Source organism: Microcaecilia unicolor, chromosome 7 (assembly GCF_901765095.1).
Source record: "Microcaecilia unicolor chromosome 7, aMicUni1.1, whole genome shotgun sequence".
Classification (NCBI taxonomy): Eukaryota; Metazoa; Chordata; class Amphibia; order Gymnophiona; family Siphonopidae; genus Microcaecilia; species Microcaecilia unicolor.
The window spans coordinates 167,601,777-167,625,257 of NC_044037.1; the positions used below are offsets into that span (position 1 = coordinate 167,601,777).

A 23,481-nucleotide genomic window follows, 5' to 3' on the forward strand; every position below is an offset into this window, starting at 1 on the left:
AGGCATCCAACGCTAGCCTGCCGTGGGCCTGAAGTCTGGAACAGAACTGAGGGACCTTGTGATTGACTTGAGTGGCAAAGAGATCCACCAAGGGGGTGCCCCACACTTGGAAGATCTCGTGTACCACTCAAGAATTGAGCGACCACTTGTGAGGTTGCATGATCCTGCTCAATCTGTCGGCCAGACTGTTGTTTATGCCTGCCAGATATGTGGCTTGAAGAAACATGCCATTCCAGCAAGCCCAAAGCCACATAATGACGGCCTCCTGACACAGGGGGCGAGATCCTGTGTCCCCCTGCTTGTTGATGTAGTACATGGCAACCTGGTTGTCTGTCTGAATTTGAATAATTTGATGGGACAGCCGATCTCTGAAAGCCTTTAGAGCGTTCCAGACCGCTCGTAACTCCAGGAGGTTGATCTGTAAAACCTGTCTCCTGAAGGGTGTGAAGCCCATCGACATGAGCTCCCCACCCCAGGAGAGAGACGCATCCATCGTCAGCACCTTTTGAGGCTGAGGAATTTGGAAAGGACGTCCCAGAGTAAAATTGGACCGAATTGTCCACCACTGGAGGGACTGAAGAAAACTCGTGGACAGTAGGACTACGTCTTCTAGGTCCCCAGCAGCATGGTACCACTGAGACGCTAGGGTCCATTGAGCTGATCTCATGTGGAGGCGGGCCATGGGAGTCACATGCACTGTGGAGGCCACGTGGCCGAGCAATCTCAATATCTGCCGAGTTGTGATCTGCTGCGATGCTCGTACCCAAGAAACAAGGGACAGAAGATTGTCGGTCCTCGCTTCCGGGAGGTAGGCACGAGCAGTCTGAGAATCCAGCAGAGCCCCTTTGAATTCGAGTTTCTGAACAGGAAGAAGGTGGGACTTTGGATAATTTATCACAAACCCTAGTAGCTCCAGGAGCCGAATAGTCATCTGCATTGACTGTAGAGCTCCTGACTCGGAGGTGTTCTTCACCAGCCAATCATCGAGGTAAGGGAACACGTGCACTCTCAGTCTGCGTAGAGACGCCGCTACTACAGCCAGGCATTTTGTGAACACCATGGGCGCAGAGGCGAGACCAAAGGGTAGCACACAATACTGAAAGTGCCGTGTTCCCAGACGAAATCGAAGATACTGTCTGTGAGCTGGCAGTATCGGGATACGAGTGTAAGCATCCTTTAAGTCCAGAGAGCATAGCCAATCATTTTCCTGAATCATGGGAAGAAGGGTGCCCAGGGAAAGCATCCTGAACTTTTCTCGGACCAGATATTTGTTCAGGGCCCTTAGGTCTAGGATGGGACGCATCCTCCCTGTTTTCTTTTCCACAAGGAAGTACCTGGAATAGAATCCCAGCCCTTCCTGCCCCGGTGGCACGGGCTCGACCACATTGGCGCTGAGAAGGGCGGAGAGTTCCTCTGCAAGTACCTGCTTGCGCTGGAAGCTAAAGGACTGAGCTCCCGGTGGGCAATTTGGAGGCTTGGAAACCAAATTGAGGGAGTATCCTAGCCGGACTATTTGAAGAACCCACTGGTCGGAGGCTATGAGAGGCCACCTTTGGTGAAAAAAATTTAACCTCCCCCCGACCGGCAGATCGTCCGGCACAGACACTTTGATTTCGGCTATGCTCTCCTGGAGCCAGTCAAAAGCCTGTCCCTTGCTTTTGCTGGGGAGCCGCAGGGGCCTGCTGAGTCGCACACTGTTGACGAGAACGAGTACACTGGGGCTTGGCCTGGGCAGAAGGCTGGCGAGAGGGAGGATTGTACCTAAGCCTATTAGAAGAATGGGAACAGTCCTTCTTCCGCCATAAAAATGAATACCAGTTGAGGTAGATGCTGAAGGCGCCCGGCGAGAGAATTTGTCGAAAGCGGTGTCCCACTGGTGGAGCTGCTCTACCACCTGTTCGACCTTTTCACCAAAATATTATCCCCCCGGCAAGGAGAATTCGCAATCCGCTGCTGAATCCTATTCTCCAGGTCGGAGACACGCAGCCATGAGAGTCTGTGCATCACCACACCTTGAGCAGCGGCCTTGGACGCGACATCAAAAGTATCGTAAACACCCCTGGCCAGGAATTTACAACACACCTTCAGCTGCCTGACCACCTACTGAAAAGGCTTGCTCAGTAGGGAGCTTATCCACCAAGTCCGCCAACTGCCACATATTGTTCCACATATGAATGCTCGTGTAGAGCTGGTAAGATTGGATTTTGGCTACGAGCATTGAGGAATGGTAAGCCTTCCTCCCAAAAGAATCTAAGGTTTTAGAGTCTCTGCCCGGGGGCGCCGAAGCATATTCTCTAGAACTCTTGACCTTCTTAAGGGCCAGATCCACAACCCCAGAGTCGTGAGGCAACTGAATCTGCATCAACTCAGGGTCCCCATGGATCCGATACTGGGACTCGATCTTCTTGGGAATGTGGGGATTAGTTAGCAGCTTGGCCCAGTTATTCAGCAGTGTCTTCTTGAAGACATGATGCATGGGTACTGTGGACGATTCCTTAGGTGGCAAAGGATAGTCCAAAAGCTCAAACATTTCAGCCCTTGGCTCATCCTCCGTAACCACAGGGAAGGGAATTGCCGTAGACATTTCCCGGACAAAGGCCGCGAAAGATAGACTCTCGGGAGGAGAAAGCTGTCTTTCAGGGGAGGGAGTGGGATCAGAAGGAAGACCGTCAGACTCCTCATCTGAGAAATATCTGATGTCTTCCTCTGCCTCCCAAGAGGCCTCACCATCGGTGTCGGACACCAGTTCATGGATTTCTGTCCGAAGCCGTGCCCGCCTCGACTCCGTAGACACATGGCCATGGTGGGAATGTAGAGAAGTAGACTCCCGCATCGGCGGCGATGTCGTCGGGGAGTCTGCCTGGGAGGCAGCCGACACAGGTATCGGTATCGGAGACCTCACGACGGGCAAGGGGCCAGCCATCGCCTCACTCGACGGCACCAGTGGCGCAAGCACCCCCGGTACCGGAGGAGAAGGGCGCAACAGCTCCTCCAGGATCCCTGGAAGGATGGCCCGGAGGCTCTCGCTTAGAGCGGCTGTCGAGGAAGGCTGGGAGTCCGGCACAGGCAACGAGCTCAGAATCTGTCCGGGGCGCGGAGGCGGTATCGGGCTGTCCAAGGTGGAGTCTGCCTGGAGGCAGCCGACACAGGTATCGGTATCGGAGACCTCACGACGGGCAAGGGGCCAGCCATCGCCTCACTCGACGGCACCAGTGGCGCAAGCACCCCCGGTACCGGAGGAGAAGGGCGCAACAGCTCCTCCAGGATCCCTGGAAGGATAGCCCGGAGGCTCTCGCTTAGAGCGGCTGTCGAGGAAGGCTGGGAGTCCGGCACAGGCAACGAGCTCAGAATCTGTCCGGGGCGCGGAGGCGGTATCGGGCTGTCCAAGGTGGAGTGCATCGACACCTCCTGAATGGAGGGTGAGCGGTCCTCCCGGCGTCAATGCCTAGTGGGTGCCGAATCCATCGGCGACCCAGAGCTCTCGGTACTAAGTCTGGAAGGTGACCAGTGTCGATGCTTCTTTGCCTTCACACGAAGCATGTCACCGGAACTTCCAGGTACCGACGAGGACGCCAAATCCAAACGTCTCTTCCTCGGGGCCGGGGCCGAAGAAGGTCGATCCTGGGGGGGGGGGGCTGTACCGCAGGAGCCCTCGAGACAGGGGGAGACCTACTCGAGGGCTCACCGCCACCAGCAGGGGAATGGACAGCCCTCACCTGCACTCCTGAGGAAGAGGCACCCTCCGACGACATCAGTACCAACGATGATCCCGGTACCGTAGACGCTGGAGCACCGGTCGATGACCTCGGTACCGCAGACGTCAATGCACCGGCCGAAGACCTTGATACTGTGACCGTCGAAACACCAGGCGAGGCCCCGAACAAGACGTTCCACTGGGCCAATCTCGCCACCAGAAGTCAGAGATTACAGGCCTGAGGATGGTGCCCAGCCCCCAGACACTGAAGGCACGAAGCATGCCTATCAGTGAGCGAGATAACCTGGTTGCACTTTTTGAAGCCGCTGGGAGGCTTCGATGACATGGGCAGAAAAATCACGCCGGCGAAGTCAAAATCCGCGATGATGGCAAAGGGCACCAAAAAATAAGAAGGGAAAAACCCGTACGGGCGGCCAAACAGGGCCGCTTTCGAAAGCAAAAGGAAACTTGACGGGGAAAAACAAACTCGAAAATAAAGGTGTGGTTTTTTTTCTAAACAAACACGTGATTAACTTAGAAATAAAAAGAAGACTTGCGAAGCGGAAGAATGCGGCAAAAGCGCGAGGGTCTCCTCAGGGCACAGAACGACAAAAAACACAGCCGTCCCAAGCACGGAAAAAAGAAGACTGATGAACACGAGCGAGTTCGGGCGGGAAGACGAGGGCATGCGCGAGGGCTAGCAAACGTCTTTGCTAGAGAAGATCTCCGATTGAAGGGGCTGCCGTGGACGTCACCCATCAGTGAGAACAAGCAGCCTGCTTGTCCTTGGAGAAAAAAATGTACATTTCCTAAAGCAAACACATTCCAATCTTTAAAAAAGTATTAAATAATAATTAGGCTGGTCCCAGCCTCTTTTCCATTTTTCTTGTGTTGTATTCTCTGTGTGGCACTGATCTTTTTTATTTTTATTTGTTACATTTGTATCCCACATTTTCCCACCTATTTGTAAGCTCAATGTGGCTTACATAGTACCGGAGAGGCCTTTGCAGGCCCCGGTGTAAACAAATACAGGGTGATGTTGTGGTAAGATCAAGTTCATGTGGCACAGCCACATTAGGGAATCGGAGAACGGAAGAGTTGTGTTATGTCCATTACGAGCTTTAGTTTGGTTGTGTTGCAGAGATTAGGTATTTAAGTTGGATCGGTAGGGTATACTTTTTTAAACAGGTTGTTTTTTAGTGATTTCCAGAAGTTTAGGTGGTCATACATCGTTTTCAAGGCTTTTGGTAATGCGTTCCACAGTTCTGTGCTTATGTAGTAAAAACTAGATGCGTAAGTTACATAAGTACATAAGTAATGCCACACTGGGAAAAGACCAAGGGTCCATCGAGCCCAGCATCCTGTCCACGACAGCGGCCAATCCAGGTCAAGGGCACCTGGCAAGCTTCCCAAACGTACAAACATTCTATACATGTTATTCCTGGAATTGTGGATTTTTCCCAAGTCCATTTAGTAGCGGTTTATGGTCTTGTCCTTTAGGAAACCGTCTAACCCCTTTTTAAACTCTGCCAAGCTAACCGCCTTCACCACGTTCTCCGGCAACGAATTCCAGAGTTTAATTACGCATTGGGTGAAGAAAAAATTTCTCCGATTTGTTTTAAATTTACTACAATGTAGTTTCATCGTATGCCCCCTCATCCTAGTATTTTTGGAAAGCGTGAACAGATGCTTCACATCCACCTATTCCACTCCACTCATTATTTTATATACCTCTATCATGTCTCCCCTCAGCCGTCTCTTCTCCAAGCTGAAAAGCCTTAGCCTCCTTAGTCTTTCTTCATAGGGAAGTCGTCCCATCCTCGCTATCATTTTAGTCGCCCTTCACTGCACCTTTTCCAATTCCACTATATCTTTCTTGAGATGCGGCGACCAGAATTGAACACAATACTCAAGGTGAGGTCGCACCATGGAGCGATATAACGGAATTATAACATCCTCACACCCGTTTTTTCATACCTTTCCTAATACCCAACATTCTATTCACTTTCCGAGCCGCAGCAGCACACTGAGCAGAAGGTTTCAGTGTATTATCGACGACGACACCCAGATCCCTTTCTTGGTCCGTAACTCCTAACATGGAACCTTGCATGACGTACCTATAATTCGGGTTCTTCTTTCCCACATGCATCACCTTCCACTTGCTCACATTAAACATCATCTGCCATTTAGCTGCCCAGTCTCGTAAGGTCCTCTTGTAATTTTTTACAATCATGTTGCGAGTTAACGACTTTGAATAACTTTGTGTCATCAACAAATTTAATTACCTCGCTAGTTACTCCCATCTCTAAATCATTTATAAATATATTAAAAAGCAGCGGTCCCAGCACAGACCCCTGAGGAACCCCACTAACTACCCTTCTCCATTGTGAATACTGCCCATTTAACCCCACTCTCTGTTTCCTATCCTTCAACCAGTTTTTAACCCACAATAGGACTTTCCTCCTATCCCATGATCCTCCAATTTCCTATGTAGCCTTTCATGAGGTACCTTGTCAAACGCCTTTTGAAAATCCAGATACACAATATCAACCGGCTCCCCTTTGTCCACATGTTTGTTTACTCCTTCAAAGAATTGAAGTAAATTGGTCAGGCAAGATTTCCCCCACACAAAAGCCGTGCTGACTTGGTCTCAGTAATCCAAGTTGTTTTGTATTTAAGTCCTTCTCAGCGTGGGTAGTACAGATTTAGATAAGATCATGTTGATTCAGATGTATTTCTAATTGGTAAGTGTCACGTCTGTGGCCGTGACCCCTCTCAGATTCACCTTATTTCCTGTGGTCAGCTTCTGAGCTGGCTTCTGTCTGTTCTTTGTGAGTTAGTTCTGTCTCTGTCTCTGTGTGCTAGCTGTATTAGATTGTTGGTGTGCTGTCTCCCGTTCCAGATTTCAGCTCAGCTTAGTCCAGTCCGGATCTTCCAGGCTGCCCGACCCTTAGTTGCCTGGTGATTGTTGCACCTGAGTCTCAGCTGCCTGCTGGGCTTATTAGCCATTTGGAACCTCTCTGCCTTTGCATTGCGTCTAAGGCCCTGGTATGTTAGTGCTTGTTCCTCTGCTGCCTAGTTTTGAATCCTTGCCTTGATTCTTGTCTGTTCTAGCCAGTCAGTGTGTACTTAGATTAGGTTGTTGTTAGTTTGCTAGTCTTGTCTCTGGGCTTTTGTTTTACGTTTAGTCCTTGTCTGTTTGTATCCTGCTGGCTGCTCTGCAGCTTTTAGTTCTGTGTCTTGTTAGTCAGTGTTTTGTTCCCTGTTTCAGTGGCTGCTTGCAGCTTCTAGTTTCTGTCCCCTAGCTTGTCCTGTCCCTGCCTTGTGTTGTATTGTCTAGCCCAGTTTCCTGCCTTGCTGCCTATGTTCCTTCCTTTCCCCTCTGACACTCAGTCCCTGTGCTGCTTAGCTGTTATCCAGCTCCTGCCCTGTCCTACAAAGTCCTGTCGGCCACCTGAAGCTGGGAGCTTAACTCCTGGTGGAAAGTGGCCAGGTATAGGTGAAGCCTAACTGTTGTCAGAGTTCTGCCTTGCCCCTGGTGTGGGGTGGTTTTGCCTGCCACTGCCGCTCCTTGGCAGTGGCCCAAGGGCTCACAACCCAGTTCCTGCTTTGAGAACGTGACAGTAAGTCGATCAAGTCTGTCATGTAACTCGGGGCTTCTCCGTAGATGGTTTTGGGAACCAGGGTGCAGATTTTGAAGGTGATGTGTTCTTTGATTGGGAGCCAGTGTAGTTTTTCGCAGAGGGGTTTTGCACTTTCAAATCACGTTTTACCAAATATAGCTGCCGTGTTTTGAACGGTCTGAAGTTTCTTTAAGGTTTGTTCTTTACATCCCGCATAAATTCCATTGCAGTAATCTAAGTGGCTTAGTACCATTGATTGTATCAGGTTGTGAAATGTTTCCCTCGGGAAGAATTGCTTCACACATTTGAGATCCCACATCGAGTGGACCATTTTCTTTGTTGTGGATGCCACATGGCTCTCTAGTGTTAAGTTACGGTCCATTGTAACACCGAGGATTTTCAGCTGTCTGAGATAGGAAGGGTGTGATCTGGGGTGTTGATACTTGTGGGGATGTCCGCGCTGTGTTGGGATGAGAGGATGAGACAATGAGTTTTTTCTTTGAGTTTTAGTTGAAATGCATTTGCCCATGAATCCATGATGTTCAGGCCAAGCTTGATTTTGTTGGTGATTTCTGTCAGTTTGGTTTTGTAAGGAATGTATATTGTCTGCATAGATGAAAGGGTTAAGGCCATGGTTGGATAAGGACTTGGCAAGTGGGGTCATCATTAAGTTGAATAGGATCGGTGATAGCGGTGATCTTTGCAGTACTCCACAGTCTGCTTTGCACAGTGATGATATGTTTGAATTTGATTTTACTTGATATGTTCTTGTGGTTAGGAAGCCCTTGATCCAGTTAAGTATGTTTCCACCAATCCCAAACTTATCTAGTAATCTTATTAATATATTATGGTTTACCGTGTTGAATGCACTAGATATGTCGAATTGGAGGAGAAGGATGTTTTTGCCTGTTGCTATTTCCTGCTTGAATTTGGCTAGAAGAGTGAGTAATACTGTTTCCATGCTGTGAAGGGGGCGAAAGCCTGACTGTGATTCGTGTAATATTGAGAATTTGTTTATGTAATCTATAAGTTGTTTGGTTACCATGCTTTCCATCAGTTTCACCACCAACGGGATAGATTTTACTCACCCCAATACCCAAAGACACAAAGAAAAGCGCAAGCGAAATAACTAATTACAGACCAGTAGCATCTATACCACTAATAACCAAAATAACCGAAGGGATGGTAACAAAACAACTCACAAACTATCTAAACAAGTTCTCAATACTGCATGATGCCCAATCAGGATTCCGATCGAATCACAGCACAGAAACAGTATTAATTACCCTAATGACTAAATTTAAACAAATGATTGCAACCGGCAACAATATACTCCTCCTACAATTTGACATGTCAAGTGCCTTTGATATGGTCGACCACGGAATCCTATTACACATACTTGAATATTTTGGCATCGGAGGCAATGTCCTAAACTGGTTCAAGGGGTTCCTAACCTTGCGATCATACCAGGTCACATCAAATTCAACTACGTCTGCTGCATGGACACCAGAATGTGGAGTACCGCAAGGATCATCCCTCTCACCAACTATTTTCAACCTAATGATGATACCCTTGGCAAATTTTCTATCAAACCATAACCTTAACCCATATATATACGCAGACGATGTAACAATATATATCCCTTTCAAACAAGACATTAAAGAAATCTTCAATGAAATCAACCAAAGTTTACACATCATGAACATCTGGGCAGATGCATTTCGATTGAAACTGAACGAAAAAAAACTCAATGCCTGATACTTACCTCCCAATACAACACGAATGAATTTACCACTATAAACACACCAAAACTAAATCTTCCAATTTCAGAAACTTTAAAAATCCTTGGAGTCACTATTGACCGCCACCTTACACTTGTGAAACTCACGCAAACACCACAACCAAAAAGATGTTTTACTGCATGTGGAAACTGAAAAGAACAAGACCATTTTTCCCAAGATCTGTCTTCCGCAGCCTAGTGCAATCACTTGTACTCAGCCATCTGGATTACTGCAACTCACTATATGCAGGTTGTAAAGAGCAAATACTGAGGAAACTTCAAACAGCCCAAAACACAGCAGCCAGACTCATCTTCGGGAAACCAAAATATGAAAGTGTGAAACCCTTACGAGAGAAGGTACACTGGCTCCCACTCAAGGAACGCATCACTTTTAAAGTATGCACACTAGTCCACAAAATCATTCATGGCAAAGCCCCAGCCTACATGTCTGACTTAATAGACCTACCACCCAGAAACGCTAAAAGATCATCCCGAACTTTCCTCAACCTCCACTTCCCTAATTGCAAAGGCATAAAATACAAAGTGCTGCACGCATCAACCTTTTCTTATATGAGCACGCAATTCTGGAATAAACTACCACGCAACCTGAAAACGATCTACGAACTAACCGACTTCCGCAAACTATTAAAACTCATCTCTTTGAAAAAATCTATCGAAAGGATCAAAACACATGAAGTCCACACACACTGTTAGCAATGCATTAATACATTCTCTTCTGTACTCTCATCCCCCGTAATTTTATCACATTTAAACCTTAATTTACAGATAAAAATGTTATACCCGAATGTTCTCTTGCTATTGTTCTGTTGCCCTATTAGTATCCATTGTTCTTCCATTGTTCCATCGTTCTTTTTCCATTGTTTTATTCCCCTTAACGATACTTTGACTTTGTCTTAACTCCTCACAATGTAACAAATTGTATTTCCATTATTACAATGTATTGTAAGCCACACTGAGCCCGCAAATAGGTGGGAAAATGTGGGATACAAATACAATAAATAAATAAATAGATGCTACTGGACGGTAGTTAGTGATTTCAGTTTTTTCTTGGTATCTTCTGGTATTGGGATGAGTAGGATATTGCTATTTTCCTTAGGGAAGAGGTCTTGCTGAAGCATGTAATTTATGTGGGATATGAGGTCTGCTATGAAGCGGTCAGGGGCGGATTTCATTAGGTAGATGGGACATGTATCTAGTTTACAGTGAGTGTTGGAAAACCTACTAATCGCCTGGGTAACTGTTTCGACGGTAAGGGGGGCGAAGTTTAACCAGGTCCAATCTGCCGAGTATTCTCCAATGGTTGGGTCCAATTCATTAAGGAAGTTTTCAATGTCGGTGTTGTTCTGAAGTAGCGTGTTGCGTAGGTTTACAATTTTTTCATTGAAGTACTTCGCAAGTATATCTGCAGATGGGATGTCTGTATTCATGGTAGTGACCAAGTTGGTGTCTAGGAGTTTGTTCATGAGTTGGTATAATTTCTTCATGTCTTTGTAATCTGTCCCTATTTTGATTTTATAGTATGATCTTTTGGCCTGTCTTGTTGCGTATTTGTATTTTCTTTGTATTTGTTTCCATGTGTTGAGTGAATGTTCATCTTTTGTTTTATTCCATGCTCGTTCGAGTTTCCTGGTTTGTGTTTTTAACTTTTTCAGTTCATCGTTGAACCATGGTGTTGAGTTATGCTTGCATGGGGTTCTTGTTCGTAAGGGCGCAATTTCATCTAGTATGCTTTTTCTGTTTTTATTTTCTTTTTTTTATTTTTTGTTTATATCTACCAATTTGATTTTACACTCATTCTCCCTTCCTCTCACAGTCTTATGTCATTCTTTTCACCTCTCATCTAGCAATTGGTTTTTCCCATCTCCCTCTCATCCCCTCTCTAGTACTCCCCTTGACCCCTGTCACTGTACTTCCCCATCTCCAAAAGTCCCCCCACCCCAACTTCCACCCACTCCCTAGTCCCCCATTTTCATGCTCTATACTCTCTCTCTCTGTCCTCACCTGTTCTCCATTGCCTCTCATCCCATCTCTTCTTCCTTCCTTTGCCTCCAGGCCACTCTTCTCTCTCTTACCTTCTTCTCCCTCTACTATTGCCCCTCCTTCAACATCTTCTTTACCCAATTTCCACCCTCACTAAATCCCAACAGAAACCCATACCCTTCCTTTCATACCCCTCCCCAGTACCATATCCTTTTCCAATGCCTATCATCACCTCTCCAGTTTTCCAGGTAATTCACATGTTTCAACCATTCCCCACAATTCATTTCTTCACTGCCAACACTCTCTCCCCCCCTCTCTTACTCACTCCACCCACCCATGTCACACTGTCACTCATTCTTCAAACCCATCAACATATCCCCACTCATACCTACCAATTGCCAAGTCCCCATTATCCCCTCTCCATCTCTCCCATCCATAATTCCTTGCTCTGTCCCACACAATCACAAAGTCATCTGCTCTGTTCCCCACTCTCGAGTCAAATCCATCTTCTGCTCTATTCCCTCACTCCCGAATCATATCCATCATCTGCTCTGTTTCCCCACTCCCTAGTTACATCCACATTCTGTTCTAGGGTCTCCTGTCCATTTGACATTTCTTCTCTCTCTATGTCCACCACCATTCATGCTGAGTCCCTATCTGTCCTATCCAACGTAACCTCTCTATATTCCTGTCCTTCCCTATGTTCAGCTTCCCTTTCTCTTTCTCTCTCTCCACCCCAAGGGCAGCATCTCTCCCTCTCTCCTCACCCCCATAGCACAGCATCTCTCCCTCTCACCTGGTCATATCTTTTCTCCCTGCTCCCCTCTTTCCAGCATCTCTCCCCCAACCCCTCATCTGATGTCTCTTGCCTCTCCATCCCTCAACCAGCATATCTTGCTCTCCCTGCCTCCACCTCCCCCACACTCACACAGTTTGGTGCCCGTCTCCCTTCTTTCCTCCCCGGCAGTCCTCCAACCTTTCCGTGAGTCAGCCGACAGTGTCAGCAATCATATCAGGCTGCCTCCAACTGGCTCCTGAATCCTTACCTTTGCCGTGTGCTGCCTACGGCCTATAAGGAAACAAAGCTGTGGCAGAGGGAAGGCTTCTGGGGTTGACTGGAAGCAGGCTGCCTTGATTGCTGATGCTGCAGGCTGACCTGCAGGAAGGTTGGATGACTGCCGGAGGAAGGAGAAAAGGGAGATAGATGCTGGACTGTGCACTTGGGGGGGGGAGTGGGAGGAGGAGAAGGATATATACCAGAAAGTGAGGCATCCTGTTCTGCTGCTTCCCCCTCACCCCACCTCCCGGGACTACTACTGGTGGCAAGTCATTTCTGAGGGTGGTACTTGCCATTTCATGCCACCCTATGAATTGTACAGAAAAACATTGTTTCAGCAAATCAAGTTAGCAGTGATAAATAATTATCCTGGAGCCCACAAGGCTACCCAGTGGAAACACCACAAGAAAGGAAATTCACAGTTACTGTAAAACGTCAAAGAAACATAATAGGAACAATATTTTATAGGCAGGCCCCACAAAGATCAGCTGGAAATTAATCCATATATATTTGTGCCCAATATTTTGTCAGATATGAAGATTTCTCAGCCCTTAAATATTACAAGTTAAAGATACATGGCTAACTTATCCAGATAGCTCAAGCCTAAGATATCTACAGCAGAGATATACATAGCTGCTAAATATCAATATTATGTGGACAACTTACCCTGCCCTCCCCCCAATTCTTGTGTGAATATATTTTAGCTCCCTTTTGAGTCTAGAGTTTTTTCTAAGTTGACCTGTTTTTTGTACAAAGTTCTACATGGCCTAGCTCCCAATTATCTATACTTGCACTTTCAGCTTGCAGTTTCTGTTAGAGCTTAGAGGACTACTTGTAATCATTTGTTTTCTTTTCCTTCACCAGGGTAAAAAGAGACTGAGGATGCTAGAATTCACGTTAGCTGCTCAACATTGAAAAGAACTTGCTCAGATATTCTTTTCTTCCAATTCATATATGATGTTTAGGAGAAAGGTTAAAACATTACTGTTTCAGAAATTAGTTTTAACATAGTTTTTACTTTATTTTGTTTCCTTTTTAATTAAATCCCAGAGGTCTGCTCTGGTTTAGCTTGCCTTGTTACCCGCTTTGAACTGCAAAGTATTAGCAGGCTACAAGCTTATATGGTACGGTAAAGATCAAATCGTCCAACCAAAAGAGTCTTTGTGCTGGCAAGAAGTTTTGTTGTTTGCTTTTTTTATTTAACATATGGTTAGCACCTGATGCAGATCATTAAGTCCTTTTGAATATAAACATCAATGTTTTTCACCAGCATTTTAAATAAGGATAATATGTCTACACTTGGAATGCTAGTGCCTACATAATGGAAGTTCAAGTTTGGTAATGTCACAAAGTTTTAACAAATAGAAAAAGTTATGTTCTAATATAAAAAGTAAACTTATTTACCAACAGGATATTCCATTAAACAAATTTTTGCTCACATTCATGTTAAAGAAAGAAAATCTTACCAGGATAAAGAGCATAAAGAAAATGATAATTAATGACATACCTAGTTTCAGAGCAGAAGGTGTGACTTCAATCTCTCCAGTAATTGGTTGAAAGGCTGCTAGTTGGGCTGCTACCTCCGTCTCAAATGAGTCTGGACTCAGTCTGTCTGTTATGTTGCCACTGGTGCTCTCAGCTTTTTGGCAAGGCCCCTGTTCATCATAGACCGCAATCAACTGAAAGAAAAAAATGTATATGAAAAGAAAGAACCTAATTCAAATACTGCAACACTGCTTTCCTTATCTAAAAGGACATCATCAATTAACTAAGTATGATCTATTTCCAAATCATTGGATATTTACCTGTTTATGTTTATTAGTATTTGCTATACTGCCTTATCTGGCAAGCAGGCCAAAAAGGTTTACAGAATAAATAAAACTAACAAAGGAAGAAAAGAAAACAGAACTCCAATATATTATAGGAAAACACCCATATGTACATTCTGGACAAGAGTGGAAAGAAATACAAACTGGTACAGGTGAAACCATATCAGTCAATCTCCAGACATCCCTGGCAACAGATCTCCAAAAGCTAGGCCAATAAGATGGGTCATTAAGGACACCTTTCATTTTTTTTTAATAGGATAGCTTGGTACGAAATGCCAGGAGGAGAGAATTCCAAAGAATTCCAAGAAGTAAAAAAAAAAAAAAAACTTTGGTAAACTCCAGATATGCCATGGAAAGAGGAGAGAGAACTAATCAATCACTGAATGACAGAACAAAACAAGAAAGGGAGTAAGGAGCGGACTGCCTTGTGTATTGAAGGACAAAATCTTAAAAATGATTCAGTAGTAGTCTAGAAGCCAATGTTGCTGAAAAAATGAGGGTAGCATGATTGACCTTTTTTTTTTTTAAGTTCACACAGTTTATTGAAAATTCCAGTAATGCAAAACAATAACATAAATAAAAAAACATGAATTAAAACACAATACCAGGAACCATCAAACAACCAAAGACCAAGACTCCTGAAACAAACCAAGAGGAGGCTAAATATCATGATTGAACTTTCAGGTTAAACCTAAGAAACAAATTTCTGTTTTCTGATGGTTCTGAAGCTTTTTCAAATTGGTTTTGGTGACACGTGCACACACATATTACAATAATCAAGTTGGGAAGGTAGACGTGCATGGAGGACAGAATGAAGAGCTGGGTTATCAAAGTAGCAGCAGAAATAAAGAAAACAACTGCCAAAGAACACAGAATTCCTTCTTTACTATCCCAAAGACAAGAAGGGGAGTTTGTGGTCATGACCCCTAAGTATTTGAACAAATCCACTACTTTTATAAGAATACTAAAAACGGGGAAAAAATGGCATCCAGAGATCCATCATGCTATAAGTTTGTTTGGGTTGAATACCAGACAGTGGCCATGAAGCCAGAAAATAAGAGCCCCTACAAGACTAATTCCTTTGATTAATAATGTTTCCTCACGCCAAAAAAGCAATTCCAGCATACCTCATCAATTGGAATCTCACCAAATACTGTTTTAAAACATTACTTCCCATTCTACCCTCAATTCTCACAATATACAAGCTTTCTTCCTCCTGGTATCATAAATCCAAACTATCACAATGGAAAGTACTTATCAAATTCACTGAAATGTTCAACCATAACAAATAGAGCTATTTATTTATTTATTAGGATTTATTTACCACCTTTTTGAAGGAATTCACTCAAGGCGAAGTACAGCAAGAATAGTCAAACATAAGCAATAGTTAATAGACAGTACTGAGTGTAAGCAAAGATAGAAGACAATGATAGATAAGATAGAGTAACGGGAGTAAGAAAATAAGGTACTAATTTAAAGAAAATTGCAAATGAGGTGAGAAAGGTGTTTGAATATTATCTTAGCTAGTGTAGGAGTGAATAAACATGTCCTGCTATAGTACTTGCAGCCGGTGTCACTCCATGTGTGTGACTAGCAAGTTAGTTACTTCTTCCATTAAAGGCCTGGTTAAAGAGCCAAACTTTCACCCACTTCCTGAAATTGAGATAGTCTTGTGTTAAGCGATGCCTTACGAGGAATGCATTCCAGAGTGTGGAGCCTAATTCAAAAAAAATGGTCGCTTGCAGGTATCGAATACCAGACTTCAGCAGCCCAGCATCCAAAATTGCCGCTAGGTATTTTGGCCAATTCTCACTGGCCTTGGGAGCTCCAGTTCTTTAGGCACTCAGCTCAAACACATCCACCCCTCAATCAGTGGCATAGCCAAGAGTGGGCCCATGTCCACCCACTTTGGGCTCAGGCCCACCCAGTAGCAGCACACCTATGATGTGGCTGGCAAGGATTCTTCCCAAGTCTCACCTTGTAAATAGCAGATATTCGCCTGCAGCAAGCAGTGACTGATACATGCTGTATGTGGGGCCAACATGAGCAGTGTGTATTAGTTGCTGCTCGCTGCCGGTGAAAATCTGCTATTTAAAAGGTATGCGGTGGGAGATGGGGGGTATGTTTGGGAGACCATATGGTATGCAGACGAGAGAGGGAAAGACCAAATCACTTGTGGGACAAGGCAGAGTTCTTCTGCCCACCCATCTTGGGCCCAGGCACACCCAAAATTCGGTGTCTGGCTGCGCCCCTGCCCTAAATGAAGAGATGCAAAAATGTGTCTTCCTTATAAGTGCCATAAAACAAGAAGGTATTTCTAAGAAAGTTGTGGTTTTAGCGCTTTGTGTTATATTTCATTTTTTAATCATCATTTATAGAAAGGGGCTCCCTTGTTATATACTACTATAAATCATTTCTATAGCGCTACCAATCGTACGCAGCGCTTCACAATTCAACATGATGAAAAGACAGTCCCTGTTCAAAAGAGCTTACAATCTAAATCAGGACAGACAGGACCAATAAGGATAAGGGTAAGACAGACAGAAGGACACATAGGGAAATGGACTATTGTATCTATGCTCAGTTTTTGGACATAAATTCTTCAACTTACACACAAGCATACACAGGTGTTTTCCCAGGTCCAAACTCTTAAAATACAGAAAAGTTAGTCCCAAATGCTGCAAAAAATCGCAATGTATATGTAATAAAAAATTGATATTAAATTTTGGATAGAGTCCAAATATCTGCCACATGTATAAAAGTGATTGCTAACAGTTACAAACTGATGATGAGGTTATGAACTGATGATGAGATCATATATGACCTTGAAGGATTAGCAGAAAGAGGGAAAGATCGGTTGGAGTAAAGCTGGAGAAATTTTGGCAGAGGTGCATATATATTAACATATGGTGAAGATATCTTGAAACACACACACACAAAAAAAATCAGTATTCATAAACATCAAGCAATTTATTATTAGCACCTGGTGCACTTTTTTTAGGGCTCCTGATAAAAGGTATACATACCTTAATAACCCACTGACATTTAGGGCTTCTTTACAAAGCATCTCTAGTGATTCCAGCACAGCAAATTTGATGAACCCCATTCGATTCCTATGGGCTAAGCCAGAATTGCTAGCGTGGCTTTGTAAAAGTAGCCCTTAGAATGATAGTAGTCATTAACAACTGCTGCTGAACAGAAATATTTAATGATTCCAACATGTTTGCTAGTTTATACAGAAAATGTTCCTAGCACTTTAACAAAACTGCAGTACTGAAACAAGGAAATCTTTCTTGGATTACACAAAATGGATTGATCAGGAAAATGGGAAGCCCTAAAAGATGAAACTCTTAGGGGTCCTTTTACAAGACTGTGGTAGAAAGTGGCCTTAGTGCACCCTTACGCTGGTTTCTCACGTGCTGCTACCGCAGCCAGAAAAAGGCATATTTTCCATTTTCTGAATTAATGGTTGTGTACTAATGTGGCAATTAGTACATGGCCTTAACAAAAATTAGCATGCGGACCCTTACCACTATTTATTTTGTAAGCAGTAAAGGTTCATGCATTAGTCCTATGTAAATCAGATAGCATGTGGCAATGCCAATGTGATTAGCATAGACACACTCCCTCAGCAAAAAAATACAAAATATTTTTTAGTTTGTGGGTTGTGTGCACGCATTTGAAACTTACCACGGTATGCCTCCGTGCGCCCCATGGACTGACCATTTGAGCAACCGGGCAGTGACTGAGGGCCCAGTGTCTGGTGCAATGCTGGTGATCTAGTGGCCTCATGGGGGGGGCAACATGTTCTTTCCTGCCCGACCCTCTGGGCTGCCGCTATTCCCCCCCTGCCCAGCACCACTGTATTTTAAAAATGGCAGCCGAGACTCCCTGTGGAAGTCTTGTGAGACTGTTGAGTCCTGTGAAACTACCACGGGAAGTCTCAGCCGCTACTTTGAAAACACAGCAGCGCCAGTATACAGGAGACTAGCGGCAGCACAGTGGGCAGGAAAGAACATGCCCCCCTCCCACTGCAGAGGCCAGCAGACTACCAGGATCCCCCAGGTAGGACCGGAGCAGCAGGGGTGTCAGGGGGGTGTTGGGCAGTATCCAGGTTGGGGGGGCCCAGACCACCCTCAGTCTGCCCTTGACCCATGGTAAGCCCTTTTAAACTGTGGTAGGCCCCCTCCGAAGGGACACCACCTTGTAGTGGTGGATGGGGCTTCCGTGTTTCAATGACTCAGGTGGCTATGCTGAAGGGTTACCCATATAAGACAGGCCTCTGAGGAGAAACCAGACAAAGAGTGTCCCAAACTAGGGAGAGTGGAAAGATGGTGACCTGAGGCTCGTACGCTCAACGGCCCAGCTGTCCTCTGAAGTTCTGTCTTTGTTTACTTAAAGTATCCTCTTTGCATTTGCAGCTGCCTTAACTGAGAGGAAGGGGACAATGGGGGTTCAGCCGCCAATGGCCAGCGTTTTGTCCGCTGTGCGACGAGCTGCCCACAGATGACTGGGTTGATGAGTCCTTTGATTAGCACCGACGAAGGAGCGTCGATGCTTTTGGAACTGGAAACAACTTCATCGCTCTCAAATCATTTAACCACCATGCCCAAAGGAGTGGAGGAGTGAGCTAGGAGTGTATGCTGAAACGGAAGTCGTTTACAGCTGAACCCGTGTCGGCGGTGCCACTTCTAAACCCATAACAGCTCTCAGCTTGGAGTTTTTGGCTCCCTTGGAGGTTACATTGAATATCATCTGGAAGGCGCGCCAGGACCTAACGGTGGTAGTAAATAATTTTACTTCAGATATAATCTTATTAGTGAGCCACATGGATAATCGAATTGAATCCTTTGAGAATGAAAAATTGATACAGCAAATGAAGTTCTACAGGAATAGGAAACGGTTAAGATTTTGAAAATGTTAATAGACCAGAAAGATTTGAAGAAAATTAATATTATTACAGATGATTAATATCAAGATTGTTGTTTTCCCGGAGTTCCGGGTATGACTCCTAAAGGTTTTCTTCCTCTTGAATTAATATACTAAGAGGAATCATTTCAAAGGAGTGAAGCCTGTGAAACTGGGATTACCTTAATCAGTGGGAATTGGTTTAGAGATTCAAGTTTGTATTGTTAAATAATTTCTGGTTTTAAAAGAGAAAAAATGAAATCAGGTGTATTATTTCCACTAATATTGGACAATAAGTATGTTTCCAACGAAATTAATCGACTATACATCGTCTTGGGTTTGAAGAAGCCAACCAGATGATCAATGTGGAATAATGATTTAGATAAATAATAACTGGGGATAATCAGGTTAATACCACTTTTTCTTTGTTTACTGTTGTTTAATTGATCTCCTTGTCTTGTTTCACTTTCTCTATTTATTTTGTGGTCTATGAAAGAGAAAGATCTATATAAATAATTCTCACCTCCAAGATTCTGAAGCTCAGTCTGTGCCAGGGAAACACTGAAGCCCTGTTGGTAGGTTAGGCTGTCAGCACCACTCACTGTCACTCATGCACCACTCACTCTCACTCATAGACCCGCCCTCAGCCACGCCCCATCTGGACATAATTCGCAACCCCAACGTTCTAAATGAAGCTTCAGAAATTTCTTTCCAAAGTTGTAGTTTCTAGATCGCAGTGTGTCTGCCCCGCCCGCGCGTCAAATGTGATGACGTTGAGGATGGAGCAAATACACTCAACAAATTGCATCGCCCACAAAAAACTGACGTACGCCACAACGCCAATGAAGGACGCCGCAAGACCAAAGGGGGGGGGCCCTGCCGCACACTCTCTGGAAGGGAGGGACACACAATTCCTGCACCTCACACGCCGATCCGGTGCAGCAAAAAGGCGCCGTAAAATAATATCACAAACTCCCGCCTCCGTCTGCCCACCCACCCAACATACCTGCTCAAACATGATCAGCTGTTTTTTAGAAGCAAGACGGTATCGCAGGCAGCCAGCAGACATTGGCTGTTCACACTGAAGCCGCTCCTCCTCTAACCTGACGTCAATGCCCTTGGTGGACGAACCCGGAGGAGCGCTGCGACGTCAGAGGCCAGAGGAGGAGCGGCTTCGAAGTGAACAGCCAATGTCTGCTGGCTGCCTGCGGTGCCGTCTTGCTTCGAAAAAACAGCTGATCGTGTTTGGGCAGGTATGTTAGGTGGGTGGCCGGACGAAAAGGGGGGAGTGGCGGTATGACGACCTGCGTGGGGGTGGAAAGGGGGTGCAGTGGGTGCGGAGACTGGAAACGTTTCTGTGCAATCCTCTTGCTAGCGCCCATTTCATTTGAGCCAGAAATGGGCCTCTTTTACTAGTTGTATATAATCCATTTATCTAGTTGAGATTGTTTTCCTCTAATATTGTATTAATGTACAGTCATCTCTGTATTACTGTTTGCAAGTGACCCTTGTAAAATGAAACATTATAAATAAATGATTAAAAAAAACTGTGGTAGGCTTACTGCAACTTAGTAAAAGGACCCCTTAATATCCTCAAAAACTTTATTTCTGAGAGTGAAAATTTGTGATAATTTAAGTTGTGCTTGATGAATACACCACTTCTCCATGGCTTACAATAAGTGCTAAAGTTCATATAATTTTGTTATTTAGCTTTTGTAATGCTTAAAAAGTTGTTTTTCTTGCTATAAAAATGACAGGAAAGTATTTTTCAAAAAACTGCTTATCAGCTTAAGAAGGCAATGACAGAGTCAGAAAACCTTAGTTTACAAAGGTAGAAAACGATGGCCCAGAATAGGCCAATCTGGCTCATTTCCCACTATAGTTATTATTGCCCCTACTCTGCTACACAGATAGCTGATCAATACCCAATAAACAAAATGGAAGGTTAAGTATAGTAAAATGGACCACATCTCTGGTTTTTTTTCTTACATTTGTACCCCGCGCTTTCCCACTCATAGCAGGTTCAATGCGGCTTACATATTATATACAGGTACTTATTTGTACCTGGGGCAATGGAGGGTTAAGTGACTTGCCCAGAGTCACAAGGAGCTGCCTGTGTCTGCAGTGGGAATCGAACCAAGTTCCCCAGGACCAAAATCCACCACTCTAACCACTAGGCCACTCCTCCACTAGACACACTATAACACAATTAAAAATCAAAATCAGATTCTCCAGGACCCACACTCAATTTACAGAAATGCACTGCTTCAGTCTAGTATCTTATTCATCTCTTGCAGTCTGTTTGGCATGGAGGCTTCCTGTTAACATAGAGAGGGACCTGATTGACGCTGTAATCCATTGCCTGCCAGACAGACCCAACCATGCAGCACTTACTCACATGTGGAAGGGAACACATCAAGGTGTGCCTTCTTTCACCTAAGCTTTTTCTTTTGATAATGGAGCCTCTAAGAGTAATGGTAAAAAAGAACAAAACCAGAACTGGTTTTCTTGTAGAACTGATGATTCTTAAGTGTTCACATGTGTTTAGAACTGCTCCTGTAGAAATTCCTTGAACGGTGTTTAAAAGAATTGATGAAATACAACATCGATTTCTGTATGCTGGTCAGAATGCTAGGATTAAATTTAACAACTTGCAGACAATAGAACAAAACAAGAGGGGGGAATCTGAACGCAGATAGTCCAAACAAAACAGGGCAGATGACTGTCTTGTAGAAAACAATTTTATTGATCGAAGTGTCCAACAAGGCCATGTTTCGCCTTTCTAAAGGCTGTGTCAGGAGCTTGCACTATTAGGACCCCAAAGGGCACCTGCATCTAATATAGTAAGTTCAAAAACAACAGCAGCAATGTCATAGTAAAATAAGCAACAGAGCTCCTTCCTTCTCACTGATTTTTTTAAAATTTACTATTAGATGTAAGTGCCCTTTGGGATCCTAAGCCCCTGACACAGCCTGTAAGAAGGTGAAACCTGGCTACATCTGGCACTTTTCATCTATAAAAACCTTTTCTACAAGGCAGTGTGTTGTCTGCTCTGTTTTGTCTGGACAACTTGTAGACATCCTGGTAACATAGGGGCTTTGACAAAGTACCGCACGAAAGACTCCTGAAGAAATTGCAGAGTCATGGAATCGGAGGTAGGGTATTATTATGGATTAAGAACTGGTTGAAAGATAGGAAGCAGAGAGTAGGATTGCGTGGCCAGTATTCTCAGTGGAGGAGGGTAGTTAGTGGGGTCCCGCAGGGGTCTGTGCTGGGTCCGTTGCTTTTTAATGTATTTATAAATGACCTAGAGATGGGAATAACTAGTGAGGTAATTAAATTCGCCGATGACACAAAATTATTCAGGGTCGTCAAGTCGCAGGAGGAATGTGAACGATTACAGGAGGACCTTGCGAGACTGGGAGAATGGGCGTGCAAGTGGCAGATGAAGTTCAATGTTGACAAGTGCAAAGTGATGCATGTGGGTAAGAGGAACCCGAATTATAGCTACGTCTTGCAAGGTTCCGCGTTAGGAGTTACGGATCAAGAAAGGGATCTGGGTGTCGTCGTCGATGATACGCTGAAACCTTCTGCTCAGTGTGCTGCTGCGGCTAGAAAAGCGAATAGAATGTTGGGTGTTATTAGGAAGGGTATGGAGTCCAGGTGTGCGGATGTTATAATGCCGTTGTATCGCTCCATGGTGCGACCGCACCTGGAGTATTGTGTTCAGTACTGGTCTCCGTATCTCAAAAAAGATATAGTAGAATTGGAAAAGGTACAGCGAAGGGCGACGAAAATGATAGTGGGGATGGGACGACTTTCCTATGAAGAGAGGCTGAGAAGGCTAGGGCTTTTCAGCTTGGAGAAGAGACGGCTGAGGGGAGATATGATAGAAGTGTATAAAATAATGAGTGGAATGGATCGGGTGGATGTGAAGCGACTGTTCACGCTATCCAAAAATACTAGGACTAGAGGGCATGAGTTGAAGCTACAGTGTGGTAAATTTAAAACGAATCGGAGAAAAGTTTTCTTCACCCAACGTGTAATTAGACTCTGGAATTCGTTGCCGGAGAACGTGGTACGGGCGGTTAGCTTGACGGAGTTTAAAAAGGGGTTAGATAGATTCCTAAAGGACAAGTCCATAGACCGCTATTAAATGGACTTGGAAAAATTCCGCATTTTTAGGTATAACTTGTCTGGAATGTTTTTACGTTTGGGGAGCATGCCAGGTGCCCTTGACCTGGATTGGCCACTGTCGGTGACAGGATGCTGGGCTAGATGGACCTTTGGTCTTTCCCAGTATGGCACTACTTATGTACTTAATAAGCACTTACTGTATGAATTTACACGTGTTAGCACAAATACACACACTAGAATCATACCATGGAAAGGGGCAGGGCTCAGTTTAATTAAGAGGCTCCCAGATTGGAGTACACTACAATCAATGCATACCCAATCAAAATTATTAATCAACTATGACTAAAACTATAGGTGAAACTGTATTGCCTCAGATCCTACATCCTGTTACATTCAAGATACTTCACTATACTTTAATAGAATCCCTATTAATTTAATAGACCAGTTAGGTT

At 44.6% G+C, this 23,481-nt stretch overlaps 1 protein-coding gene across 2 annotated transcripts in view; it reads right to left on the reverse strand.

Moving 5' to 3' along the window:
* The window catches only part of PARD3B (par-3 family cell polarity regulator beta), a 2,175,158-nt gene that overhangs the window by 1,516,263 nt on the left and 635,414 nt on the right, over positions 1 to 23,481 (reverse strand). For both annotated transcript variants that reach the window (XM_030209894.1, XM_030209893.1), the window contains exon 3: positions 13,663 to 13,834. In XM_030209894.1, the coding sequence (XP_030065754.1) occupies positions 13,663 to 13,834 (172 nt within the window). The remainder of the gene's footprint in view (positions 1 to 13,662; positions 13,835 to 23,481) is intronic.